We start from the raw sequence: 14,818 nt of genomic DNA on the forward strand, positions 1-14,818 counted from the left end.
CCAGACTAGTAACGAGTATTTCTACATTTCTACATACTACGTTTTGATACTTTTACTTAAGTAAAACGTGCATACTTTTTCCAACCACTGCAGGCCACCCAGTTCACCTGCGAGCTGTGCCCCTACGAGCAGCGCCCCGACCGCAACCGCACGGGCTGCCAGCCCATCCCCATCATCAAGCTGGAGTGGAGCTCGCCGTGGGCCATGGTGCCTGTCTTCATCTCCGTGCTGGGCATCATCGCCACCACCTTCGTCATCGCCACCTTCGTGCGCCACAACGACACGCCCATCGTGCGCGCCTCGGGCCGCGAGATGAGCTACGTGCTGCTGACCGGCATCTTCCTGTGCTACGTCATCACCTTCCCCATGATCGCGGCGCCCGACGTGGCCGTGTGCTCCTTCCGCCGCGTCTTCCTGGGCCTGGGCATGTGCTTCAGCAACGCGGCGCTGCTCACCAAGACCAACCGCATCCACCGCATCTTCGAGCAAGGGAAGACGGCGGTGACGGCGCCGCGCTTCATCTCGCCGGCGTCGCAGCTCGCCATCACCTTCTCGCTCATCTCCGTGCAGCTGCTGGGCGTGTTTGTGTGGTTCGCCGCCGACCCGCCGCACACCTTCGTGGACTACGGCGAGCAGCGCACGCAGGACCCCGGGGCGGCGCGCGGCGTGCTCAAGTGCGACATCTCGGACCTGTCGCTCATCTGCTCGCTGGGCTACAGCATCCTCCTGATGGTCACATGCACTGTTTACGCCATCAAGACGCGCGGCGTGCCAGAGACCTTCAACGAGGCCAAGCCCATTGGATTTACCATGTACACCACATGCATCATATGGCTGGCCTTCATACCCATCTTCTTTGGGACGGCGCAGTCAGCAGAGAGGGTAAGTAGTATGCGTTGGGTGGGAAGTAGCGGGTGATGGAGTCAAATCACGGTCGGCCGGTTGTTTGTTTCTCAATAATTATTGAGAAACAAACTCATGCTTTACTACCGGAATATTTAACCAAACTACTTGTCATATCAAAGTTATTTTTCCTTTTTCTTACCTTTTAATGTGCTTGCAGCGTGTCCATTGTGCACGATGCGTGGGCACGATGCTAGATCCGCGTGCATGTCGCCGTATACAGATCCAATCACAAAAGAATCCATGTCGCCGTGACCCAACATTAGCATGCTATAAATTCACAAGCTAGTGCAGAAATGCTGCAGAACACATGGCGGGAGAGTATTTTTTACAGGTCTTTAAGTCCGTTTGTATCAAAAAAGCAACTGGGTTAAGAACCATTGGTCCAACCAGTTTAACATTCACCAGGTTAGTATTCACCAGGTTAGTATTCACCAGCGTCGGCAGGTTAGCATGTCGGCAGGTTAGCATGTCGGCAGGTTAGCATTCAGCAGCGTTAGTTTTACTGAGGTTAGGGTTAAGGTTAGGTTTAGGTGTATCTCTGTTCCCCAGACTTTTGTCACCTCCGCCCAGCCAATCACAAGCTTCCGCTGCATTAACCCATTTGCTTTTTTGATACACTCGGACTGAACGACCTGCAAAAAACACTCTCCTGACACATGGCAGGACCGGGAAACAGAGAAATGGGCGTTTGCCTGCAAAATTTAAAACGAGAACCAATGCAGATCTGTTTTTTTCATATCCGGTTTTAACTGTTTCCGGTCAAAACAAGAATGGCTACTTTTTGAGCAGATAAATGGCAGCATAATGTTTGATTTATGCAGTAAAAAATCTGTCAAGGCTCATCATTGGTACAGAAGGCTTTTTAAAGGGGCCCCACCATGCTTTTCAAAATATATATTCTATATAAATATTGGTCCATAATGGTTTTATACAGGTTTTAGCCTAAACAACCACTCGGATATTTAAATTTCATGTTCTGTCTGTCTCTAATTCCAAGCCATTTCAGATGCAATACCAATTGGTAGTGAGTGAGTTAAGCTCTACCATTGAGACCGAAATAACGTTTTTATTTTTTTTAGACAAATATTAATCTTTTTACATAATACAACTTTAAGTACAAAAAAGTGCTATTTTCACCACAGGGTGCATGCATCTCACTGCTGTGTGTCAACATTGTAATATTCAGTAATGAATTCATGCAGGCTTCTTTCTCCCTTATGAAGTTTGTTGTTGTTGAAGGCGTGCAGCTGGAGCTCTGTGCAGAGATGAATGCAGGTCTGCAGGTGCAGAGAATCCGCGAATAATGTTCTGTAAATAACCCACGCCCGTGTAACGCAATTATTGCTGCCTTGTCAGACTTAGAAAACGCTTCAATACAGTACAGTAAGTACTGTGGCGGGAACGCGTTGACCTTCACCTTGTGGCACGCAGCATACTGTATGTACACACATTCAGTGGACTATATATCACTCTACATATTTAGAGATGCCTCCCTCGAGAAGTGACTATATAGAGAAACGGCCGGAGCGTTGTCAGCAAATTTCCCTGCCGTACTGTAAGTTGTGCACTTTTCTGTAATACAATCAGCCACGCCATCAAAGGTGTTCTGTAAGAAATGAGCTGCCAACACTCTGTGGGCACACGGTGTGCAGTGGAGGAAAGTACATTTATTCAATTACAGCACTCAAGTTCAATTGTGAGGTACTTTTACAGTAACACACCACATGTACATTTTTATACTACATACTTCTACTCCTCTAAATCGAGGTAAATATTGGACTTTTTACTCCACTACAATCATTTGAAAACTTTGGTGATGAGTTACTTTGTTTTACTTTTAGATTATTATAGTAAGTAACCTTTGGTAATCGACAACAGCTAATAATGTGGCCCATATGTCAGGAGCATATCTTGTGTTGCTGTAGTGGTGGAAAAAGTACTATTTTTTTTTTTTTTTTTTACTTAAAGATGAAGTGCCATGATTTATCCCCCCCCCTAAAACATGATTATCAGGTATAATGATTATACTAGGAGGAAGATTTTTTTTCCAAAAAGAGTTAGAATTAGGTTTGTATGTGGCCACACCCACCAATTCATTAACACAATTAGTGCCTCTTAATCTGAAGGTTGCTTGGTGCCTCGGTGCCACGCAGTTTCTTCCATAGGCCGCCGCTATTATTTTGAAGGGCTGGAAGGGGGTTGTTTTTGTTTTTTTGGATTATCACTTGACGGCAACGATTACGTCATCTAGTCACATGACAGTGTGGGACAAGAAGAGGAAGATGGCTGCGCCCTGCCTTGTGCCTTGTTTACATTTAGATCTGCTGCAAAATGTCTCAAAATGGCTATTTTGTTTAAATGACGTTTCTTTATGGGCCTCTCCATTGACTTAACATTGAGGAGCTTCACTTCGCGTGCACGCCCAACGTGCGTTGTAAACAAATCGCCGACATTACCGATGCGGGCGGGACCGGAGCGACATTAAGTAAGTAATAATATCTTTACTGTATATACAGTAAGATTCACAGTCCTCACCGTCAACGGCGCCATGGTATTAACCCTTTCAATGACGGTGAGCGCCGTCTACAGCAGCAGAACAGTTAAGTATGCATGGTTGTCATCGTGGGTGGTGACTCAGCTGAAGTTAGCCACACACACGTGTGTTGGGTGAATGGTATAGGGGAGGGGATGATTATCTCCAGATAGTGATGTCACTCTATCTTTGTTTTTGGATCGGCACTTTTGACCCACAAGGTGGCAGCCTCGAGAAAGAAATCCAAAATGCAAAGGGAATACATCATTGATCATAACAACCACACCAGGGGGTCTAATGAAATACCGTCAACCTCCTAGACTCATGAAAACCAGAAAAAGTACATAACTATGGCACCACCTCTTTAAAGGAGAATTTCGGGCAAAAATGCAATCTAAAATTACTTATTTGGTCCCCCAAAAGATGGTCCAGGTGTTCTTTTTTTCAAAAGATGCAATATATTTCATTTTGCGTCCATTTGTCCTACCCGATCAGGGCTTCAGACAGGAGTGATTGGATAAATTGTTAATCTACGTATTTATCTTGCTCGAAAGTGATTTTTTTTTTCACTACATGCCTGCGGCATAATAATGCCTCGAGTCAGTATGATTCTGCAGATTCCATTATCTTCGATTCCCCATTGTTGATGTCACTGGCAGGCGAGTTTCTGAATTGTCCACAGCCCTCCTCTGAGACACAGACTGAGTATATTATGGTACCATATTTTATATGGTATAGTATGGCATATTCAATAAAATGAGCATTAGTGAGGACCAATTATATGAAGATAGAAATGGGTGAAGTTGTCCTTAAAGCAAAAATAGAATAAAAGAAAAACGAAGGGGGCAAGATCTGAGTACATCCACCACTAATAGTGTGCTCACTAGTGTGAGGGTCATGGAATGAGGGTCATGAATACTGAGAGATTAGATTACATTGGTAATAACAGTGTGATATGGACTGGGCTTGGTTGTGATATGGAGTGTGCCTGCTCCTATATATGCACGCCCCACGCTCCACTGGTGTTTCCCACTGATTGGACACATATTGTTTTTACTGATGCAGCCTCCGGGCGGGCGTGATGACAATAACTGAGATAATATTAATACCGCCTGCGTGGCGCAGGTGTGGAATCGACCGCTCATATTGAAGCCCTTGTTTCTGTTTACTCCCGCTGTGTTAGACTAAACACTTTTTGGTTTGTTTTTAAAGGTCATACTTTACCCATTTATGCGCATGTGTGTGTGTGTGTGTGTGTGTGTGTGTGTGTGTGTGTGTGTGTGTGTGTGTGTGTGTGTGTGTGTGTGTGTGTGTGTGTGTGTGTGTGTGTGTGTGCGTGCGTGCGTGCGTGCGTGCGTGCGTGCGTGCGTGCGTGCGTGCGTGCGTGCGTGCGTGCGTGCGTGCGTGCGTGCGTGCGTGCGTGCGTGCGTGCGTGCGTGCGTGCGTGCGCGCGCCATGTACTCAACATCACAATGTCGTCTATATCCATGGTCTTTATGAGCTGACATGAAATAACAGGCTACACATCACTCAAAATGCATGGACCTAACTCTTGTGTTGAACTGCAACTTGATTGATTGAATACTGATTGAGTAAAGACATAGGCCTACTGTACAATACTACGGTATACAAGAAATCATCAATATTAGGAACATTAACAGTATATTTACATAATAAAAGTGGGTGGGGTCATTATTTTGGCAAGCTAGAAGACTTTAGGTCTAGGTCCAGTTGTAAATTGCAGATAGGAGCTCTTTTATGGCGGTTTTGAAGGAGGGTATATGGAGTCGCACTTTTTGATGGCTGGTTGTAGGGCATTCCACAGAAAACATATTCATCTTGAAGAACATAAATGGTTGACATATTTACAGTTAAAGCCAGCTCTACTGGCTGATAAATCACTGAATCTTAATAATCTGAGGTCAGGCCAGTACACACATCCATAAGGCCAGACAGGAACGGTGCAGGAGCCCCAGTCCATGTCATCTTTGAGTAGTGTCACCACATAAAATGCCCTCGCAACACGAGCATTAATGGGCTGAAGTCTCACGTTGGCTAGACAACTTTACCACTTTCTCTGAATGCTATATAGAGTCTGGAACAACACCTCCTGAATGTTGTATAGAGTCTGGAACTACACCTCCTGAATGTTGTATAGAGTCTGGAACTACACCTCCTGAATGTTGTATAGAGTCTGGAACTACACCTCCTGAATGTTGTATAGAGTCTGGAACTACACCTCCTGAATGTTGTATAGAGTCTGGAACTACACCTCCTGAATTGATTGATTGATTGAAGGCTTTATTAGAAGTTTGCATAGGAAAATGTACAGATTCATGACGGTACAGTTCACTGGTACAAGGTCTACTAAAAGGAGATCCATGAAAAGACTAAGCTTATTTCAACAGGAAACCATTTAAGTATCTCATATAACATTGAATGACAGACAAATAGAACACAGTACTATGCAGTAGATATGTAAAGAAAAAGGGGAAAAAAAAGAAAAGAAAACAGTAAATCTAAACAAACAGTAAGTATATACAAGGAATATACAGTAAATCTAAGCAGACAGTAGTATGTACAAGGAATATACAAGTATACAAGTATATACAAGGAAGGGGCAGGGAGGGTAGGGTTGGGCTAGGTTTTTTACCAGTTGCGAACGGCTGCTGCCTGTAAGTGGTTTTTCAGGGCAATTTTAAAGGATGCTAGTGATCCACACTCCTTTATGGCCTTCGGTAAGGCATTCCACATTTTTGTGGTATAGCAGAAGAACGAGTTCGACCCTTTCTTTGAGTTGACTCTGGGTTGAACGTGATCTGTGGCACTGCCTCTGGTGTTGTAATTATGGACATCCTTAACGTTTATAAAGTATTTTGACAGGTACTTGGGTATCATAGTGGTGTAGTGTATCTTGTACACCAGGCCCATTGCAAGTTGCTGTACTCTGTCATCTACTCTGAGCCACCCCACTCTTAACTGGTGAGTAGCGGTGAGGTGAGTCTGATAGGGAAGGTTAAGCAGGACCCTAATTAGTTTATTTTGGGCTGTTTGGAGTTTAGTTTTAAGGGCTTGTGGGGCGTCACGATACCATACGTGGACTCCGTAGTCAAAGAGGGGCTGGATTATTGCACCAGCTATGGTCTTCAGTGTGTTGAAGTTGACCATTGGGGCGATCCTCTGTAGGAAACGAGTTCGTTGGTTGATTTTTTGTATTACTTTTGAAGTCATCTTTTCGCTGGAAAGATTAGCTTCATGTTAGGGTTTAGATTAGCTTCATGTTAATGTTGTATAGAGTCTGGAACTACACCTGAATGCTATAGAGCAGGGGTGGGCAATTCTTTTTTCCATGGGGCCACATGAACAACAGAAAATATTGTAGGGGGCCCGGCCAAAAGGCAGTGCTCCCCGCAAGATGTGCTCCCCGCAAACTAAACACAAGGCTTTACCTCCGACTTGAGTAAATAAATACTTAGCAGTCCAATTTTTGTTGAAAACCCGGCATTCTGCATCGACTTTTCTTTTTTTGCCACTTTAGCCATTTTTGATGGGTAAGGTAAGGCAGGTCGTCTTGACGTGTGACCAGACTGACCACCTGCTTGTTATTGAGACAACATCCAATGATCACGCACACGTGCTGATGTATGCATTGCGTCCATGTACGTGAATAAAAAACTTCAAAATAAAAGAAATGCAGCTTTAGTCCATGCATGAGGTAAAATTAGAAAATGTGTTTATTTTGTAATTTGCCATTAACCCTACAAGGGCCGGTCAGAGTGAACCAAAGGGCTGCATACAGCCCCCGGGCCGCACAATGCCCAGGTCTGCTATATAGAGTCTGGAACTATACCTCCTGAATGCTTTATAGAGTCTGGAACTAGAACTCCTGAATGCTAAAGAGTCTGGAACTACACCCTCTGAAAGCAGAGTAAGTAGCAGAGTCTGTATAAATATATCACTCAGGCGAGACATCCGCTTAATTACACCCGAATAATTTTCCGTTGCACAGCCAGTATGACGGAAGCATTTGCTAAATTGTGTGAGTCAAAAGCTCTAGAGACAAGGCAGCGTGAGAAATCTATTAGCATCCTGTGCTAACTCCTGAAAACGCTGGTTCCCTGCAGGAACTTCAAATAGGCTACCTCCACTTCCAGTTCTCCTCTAAAAATGGCGTGCAGACAGACCTTTGAATGTTCCTCTCTCATCTTTGTAAGATAAATATCAGGAAAATCATACACCATGTTGATTGATGTTTAACGAGCAACCTTGGATGCTGTACTTATTACACAGCTTGGTTGAATGCTTGATTCTGATTGGTCAAACACTGAATTCAGTGGTGTGTTATTTCTGGATAATGAAAGCAGAAGACTAAGACTAAAACTAAATGAGTGTTATTCAAAGGACAAAGATAAGACTAAATCAGAATTCGCTGTCAAAATCAACTGTACACCGTAAGCAAGGAATTACTTCATTTTGTTGTTACTTTTGGGTCAGACTCTACCAGTATATATAGCATTCAGGAGGTGTAGTTCCAGACTCTATACTTTAGCATTCAAAGATTGTGGAATACTTGTCTGGCCATGTTCTGAGTGCCAACTAGCAGTATAGCATAATAATCTAATTTGTCAAACACTGGCGTGCGACTGCGTGCGTGCGTGCGTGCGTGCGTGCGCCAGAGAGAGACACTGTGGAAAATTGCATATGTTCAGAAAAGAGATTTGGGTCCCTATTTTCGTCCATGCTAAACCCTAAACCCTTTACTATTTAGATTTTTTTTAAATAGTTCAAATAGCTGATCTACAAGCTCAGAACACATCGATGTAGAACGGCTATTAGAAGTATTTAAAAAGGTTTTTCAAAATAGTAAAAAAGAAGTTTAGGGGTTTAGGGTTTAGCATGGACGAAAATAGGGCCCCTGGTGTTGAGGATACAAAATGATGAGGCCAAGGATAGATCCCTGGGAGACTCCAGTCAACAAATTATTAAAGTCACAGTGGTTAAAACTGCACCACAACACCCCAAGCCTATGTATCAAGGGTGTGCATGCATAAAAATGATGCTGATAAAAGATGTTCAGCCATGTGTTAGGCCCCAACGCCTCATGAGATTATACAGGAACAATTAGTCCATGAATGCTCCTCTCACATTCAGTGTAATAGTGTGTGTTCTGAGAGCCCAGTAGAATTTCATAGCAACATTAACATTTGTGCATTTTAAATTGGTGCATTCAGCTCAAGATAAGATACAATTAACTTTCTTGTTGTTGTTTATATTTACATGACATTTCTAGTCAGTGCGATGGACCCTTTCCACGCTGGTGCAAATCATTATGAACAAATGGCCAGATTCAATCAAAATAAACGGACACAACTAAACATTCTGGGCATATCTGTGTCAGTGACAATGGAACTGCCATCTGTTTGGTCCATATGCTGGTCCAGTAGAGAGAACACTATACAGTCTCCCCTTCTCCAGTTGCTGGAATCCTTTGTTTTGTGGCACTGAGACAGAATTTGGCCTCATTTTTCTGGAGTCCCGCAACATTCTCTTCCTTCTACAAATTAATGTATTGCTCTAAACCAGTGTGGTTCTAAAAGTAGGCTCAGGGTTTCTAGCTTTTGCTAAATGGACCCTAGCTTTTGCACCAAAATAACTTTGGTTCTAGAACTGGTTCCGTTTTAGATTCTTGGAACCTTGGTGCTTTCACGGAGTCACCTCATAAAGATAAATCACAAATAATAGTAGCATACATTTCGATGGCGTGGGTTCGAATCCCACCGCTGCCACCAGTGTAAGCGACGTGGGTGTGGGTGTAGAAATTAAGACTCAGGTCGACACTGTAAAAGGTTCTGCTCAAAAATGTACTGTAGTCCCTCAGCAAAGACGTACAGCCCAGCATGTCAACAAAAGCATGAATGAATCAAAAGCTTTCTGTTCCCTCTCTCTTTCTCTCTTCTTCTTCTTCCTTTTTCCTCTCTAGCTTTCTGCAACAGTGCCCCTAGTGGAGGTTCTCATGCTAAACATAGCTCAGACAGAACATGGCTGGATTTCACTCTTACACAAGTATTCATGTTTTTATTATTGCGACCGTAGGGAGCTACTTACTGTAGAAACCTCCACCGGCTGTCTGTGAGTGAGTCCGTCACACGTCACACGTCACACGTCACACTTTTTCCCTGCTTATATCTCCGCACCCGTTGACCCGATCCATGCCAGATTTTACACACACACTCCTTGCCTGCCAAACTACAACCTCCAAGGACCCCCGGAGCCCCAGGGACCCCCAGGTCCCTGGGGGACCCCCAGATGTAAAAAATGACCAAATGTGCAAAAATGACCAAATGACCACCCCAACGGGGCTGCTCACGGGGAATTCCCGGGGACCACCGACTCCTGGTGCTCCAGAACGGATGCAAAAGTGGTGGCGCCCCCAGTGTAGGACCCCCTGCCACTGCAGCGCACATAAAATGCCGTAACTCGGGCTAGGAGCGTCCGGGAGAGCCGGGGCCGGTACCTATTCGTCCGCCAAGGCAACGCGGAGACCCCACCCCTCATTTCTCACATGGCCCTATTGTAGCGCCACCTTCAGGCCGATTTTTAAAACACATTTTTGGACACTGCTCCTACAGTTTTTGCCCTAAAATCACGAATATCACTACACAGCATGTCTACACTCATGTCATCAACATGGATCAGGAAGATTTTGGAAAAACAAATTTTTGCCCTATTTGTGGAGGTAAGCCACCTACGGTCGCTTATCTCCCGATTAGGGAGTCTTACTGGTGTTATAATAGAAGATACTGTACTAAGTTTAAGTCTCAGGTACTTCTATTCCACTCAGTCATTATGTCTTGCAGCAGATTTGTTGCAAGCTGCCATCCATAATATGCCAGTCCAAGTACTGTGCTTAAATACAAATTTGAGGTACTTTTACTTTACTGGAGTAATTAAAAAAGCTTTTTTTTTTTTTGCTCCACTACAATTATATGAAAACTTTAGTCACTAGTTACTTTGTAGATTTGGATTATTATTACCAGTAACACTCCCTAATCGGGAGATAAGCGACCGTAGGTCACTGATCTCCACAAATAGGGCAAAAATGTGTTTTGCCAAAATCTTCCTGATCCATGTTGATGACATGAGTGTAGACATACTGTGTAGTGATTTTCGTGATTTTAGGGCAAAATCTGTAGGAGCAGTGTCCAAAAATGTGTTTTTAAAAATCGGCCTGGAGGAGGCGCTATATGGGAGAGATTCATGTTGATGGGATGAGTGTAGACATACTGTGTACCGATTTGCGTGATTTTAGGGCAAACATTGTAGGAGCAGTGTCCAAAAATGTGTTTTGCAAGAATCGGCCTCATGGTGGCGCTAGAAGAGGGCCATGTGAGAAATGAGGGGTGGGGTCTCCGCGCCGGCAAGGCGGACGAATAGGCTGTCCCGGTCGCTCCTAGCCGGAGTTACGGCATTTTATGTGAGCTGCAGTGTAGGGGGTCCTCCACTGGGGGCGCCACCACTTTTGTATCCGTTCTGGAGCACCAGGAGTGGGTGGTCCCCGGGAATTCCCCGTGAGCTGCCCCGTGGGGGTGGTCATTTGGTAAGTTTAGCACATTTGGTCATTTTTTACATCTGGGGGTCCCCCAGGGACCTGGGGGTCCCTGGAGCTCCGGGGGTCCTTGGAGGTTGTAGTTTGGCAGGTAAGGAAGGTGTGTGCAAAATTTGGCATGGATCGGGGCAACGGTTGCGGAGATATGAGCAGGGCAAGAGTGTGACGTGTGAGGTGTGACAGACAGACTGACTGACGGACTGACTTACACTTTGTGCAGGGTTTGATAGTAAATGCGACCTACGGTCGCAACAAAACATACATTAACCATTCAGCCCTATTTAAACTTTGGAAATTTGAAGATTGTTTATACATTTGAAGACTAATTTTGTACTTTTAGGGCACAGTCACGCCACACTTTTATTCTACCTATGAGGGCCAATGCATTCAATTAAATGGGAATGGATCGGTTTGCTGCCATTTGCAGATTTCTCCATAAATCTGCTCCATTCCCATTAAAAATGCATTGGCAGAATCCTCCCTCATATATACAGAGTGTAACAGAGTGTTTCTACATTGCAGTTTTGATACTTTTAATTAAGTAAAAAATGGGACTACTTTTTCCGACATTGCCCGCGGCCACATTGGCCAATGAGGTACTGTATCTAGCTATTTATGTCTGTGTTTAGGATAGACTACATTCCCATAGCCTGGAGGGACCATTATTGTCTCTGCGACTGGCTAGTTTGTAGGCCAACAACCATGCCGCTGTAATGCTGTAACTTCATCAGTCTCTCAGTGACTCAGAAACATTTGTGTTTATAGTGTGTGCCAGCGCCTACGTCATTGTAGTCCTTAGCGGCCATTTCTTGGGTAAAAACACAGGTGTTTCAATTGTTTGATTGCATAGAACTAATGTTATAGTCTAATCAGAACACCTGTGTAAGGCTGTGTTTACCCAAGAAATGGCCGCTCTTAGAACTACATTTGGCACACCCTATAGGGCCATGAGCAAGGACCATGCCAGTCCGCCGCTGTAAATAAGAATTTGTTCTCTCAAAGGATATTTCACTTCCATTTTATCGTCTACTCAAGCTATTGGGATCACCCCGCACAGTTTTCAAGTTGCTTGATTCAGTATTTAGCTATTTGATATTCGTTTTATCAGACCCCCCCCCCCCCTTCCTATACAAACCCTTTGTAACTTCAAACTCCATTTTAACCATGACAGAAAGAAAGGACCTGTAGACAACAGAGGACAAAAAAAAAACTAAAAAAAAACACAACAGCATAGCAGACAAGGGCAGTAGGAGTCATCAAAACCAAGTACAGGTGTTTTCGATGAATCTAACATGGTTAAAATGAATTAAAGTAGCAATGGGTTTGTATAGGAAGGGGGCGTGTCTGATAAAATGAATAACAAATATCTAAATACTGAATCGCTCACAAAAGCCTGAGTATAGACAATAAAATGACCCAATTCTTTTTTTAAGTGAAATATACCTTTAATCTTCGGTTGCTTTTCCTGGGTGATTTCAAAAGCCATATTTTATTCTCCTGTGAAGTCCCAGCACTCCTAACACTGGCAACCAGTCCATTAAACTGCCAACAAGGATCTGTAGAAGTAGCAACTAGTGAGGGAAAAGGCTTTTTCTTTTTTTCCCCCCTTGTTTCATCTCCTTATTCTCACTACTATATTTGGAGCAGATCTCATTAACACTGCTTTCTGGTGCGTTACAGGAATATCTCCTCAGTCACACCCTGCGTGCCTCGCGTTCTCTGCTAGATTGCTAGGTGCGAGACGCTATAGGTGGTCCCTGCGAAGTTTTAGACGATATTAGGAGGTCCTTGTGATGCCCTGGACGCCATAGGTGGTCTCTGCGAAGCCCTAGCACTATAGGTGGTCCCCAAACAAAGCCCTGGCGCTGGTTAATTAGAACCCACTACAAACACTTAGGAGTACCTCTGTTGAATTAACCAGTGGTGTAAAGTAACTAAGTACATGTATTCGAGTGATATTCTTTTGTTGAATTTTTAGGTATTTTCTTTTTTTCTTTTCTTTTTTACTTCAGTATTTACAATGTTCAATACATTTACTACCACTACATTTCAAAGGGAAATATTGTACTTGTATTCCACTACAATTATATATTTATATAAAATATGTGAGTACTTCATCCACTAATGAACGTGCTATCATTGCAGAGAGAGAGAGAGAGAGAGAGAGAGAGAGAGAGAGAGAGAGAGAGAGAGAGAGAGAGAGAGAGAGAGAGAGAACCCATTATTGTGAAACGTTTATGGCAGGCCGAAACCTTGTATCTCCATATTTCCACTTTTTGTTTTTGTCTGTCTGTTTGTTTATCGTAAATGAATGCCTTACTATGTCGTATGGCTGTGTAACAAAAATAGATTCCGTGCTGAACTTGTAGATCGATAATCTTTTGTCTTTCTTTTTTTTTAAGATTTTGAATGTGAAGGTGGTTAAGTGTGTCTGTGGATTTTATAAATATATATAACCAACAATATCTTAATTGTGATGACGACATAATTGAATCCATTGGTCCTTTATTTGTATTTTTCATCCCCTTAAAAGTAACGGTTCTGGACATTACATATTACAAGGTTTCAACCGGACACACAGTATAATTGAGAGATGAAAGTGGAGCTCGGAGCCACCGCTGCAGATAGCAGATATCTATAATATCGATCTCCCCCCACCGCGATCAGTCACAGCCACGACCAAGCATTTCCTGAAACATGTGGGAAAAGGAGGCCTCAAGCTTTCGGGCGTCGGAGCAAATCAATTCCATGTCAAATTGTGCAGATGTCAAGTGTGACCTCTGAGAAAATGTCCTGGATCCCGTTCCCTTCAAACCAAGCTAATTATGGACGAATCAAAACTGCCGCACTCCCCAGACATTTGTAAATTTAAAAAAAAACGTATCTTTCCTTTCTTTGTTTACTTCAAAACCCAGCGTTCGCCAGATGGTGGGGTTTGCTCATTATTCTCACTACTGGAGGAGCTTGTTGATTTCTTGCACTTTCCAGCACTTTCTTCTTTTTTTTTTTCTTCTTTTTTTCAGAGGGAAACTAAACATTCAGATGAGCATGAGTTACTAGGTTTACATCGATAACAATACTACAAGCTCAGCCATAGTGCTTTCTTGGGTTTAAAATCCTCGTAGAAGACCTTGCATTGTACTTCTTTTTCCTGTGCTTGTTCCTGCGAATTGTTTTGATTGATAAAGTATTCAATCAATCAATCAATCAATCAATCAATCAATCAATCAGCCCAAATCAGAATTTTGGCCTTTCCAGATTGTTATCAGATTTCTTTTTTCATCAAATCTGAACATCATAAATCACACAGAAATAGATGTTTTTGATTTAGATTTAAATCACATTCCAAGGTGCTTTGAATTGCTTTGATTCCGTTCATTTGATCCCATTTCTAAAGTGGCGTCTCAGTTCGGACACTGAGGCCTGATTTACGTTTGCCACGTGAGCGAGTATAGATCCACTACTTTCGGCGCTGTCTGAACAACACGAATCCAACCCAATCAACTTGCAAATTACAGTGTGGACAGTCTGTCCAAAAGATACGATCTGAGTAACCAAATCAAATGTGTCTGGCAGTCAGAGCCGGGTCCCCTAATGAACATGGTGTTAACACCTACGGTTGGAGACGTCGCCGAGGCGAGAGATCCGCGGCACGCCGCCTGACAGGGGGTGTCACTGACTGTCAGCGGTCTGAAGCAGCGTCTGAAGGAAGTGTCAACCTTTAAATAGGAGAGTGAGACTGGAGCGAGAGGAACTCGCACCTTCTTTTGTGT

At 43.5% G+C, this 14,818-nt stretch overlaps 1 protein-coding gene across 1 annotated transcript in view; it reads left to right on the forward strand.

Annotated features, from left to right (window-relative positions):
• grm8b (glutamate receptor, metabotropic 8b) overlaps nt 1–14,818 on the forward strand; it is a gene marked incomplete at both ends in the record, with an annotated part of 294,591 nt that overhangs the window by 256,038 nt on the left and 23,735 nt on the right. Inside the window, one exon of the mRNA XM_080737073.1 lies at nt 94–882. Within this exon, the coding sequence (XP_080593199.1) occupies nt 94–882 (789 nt within the window). The remainder of the gene's footprint in view (nt 1–93; nt 883–14,818) is intronic.

Source organism: Nannobrachium achirus (assembly GCF_963921795.1).
Source record: "Nannobrachium achirus genome assembly, chromosome: 11".
NCBI lineage: Eukaryota > Metazoa > Chordata > Actinopteri > Myctophiformes > Myctophidae > Nannobrachium > Nannobrachium achirus.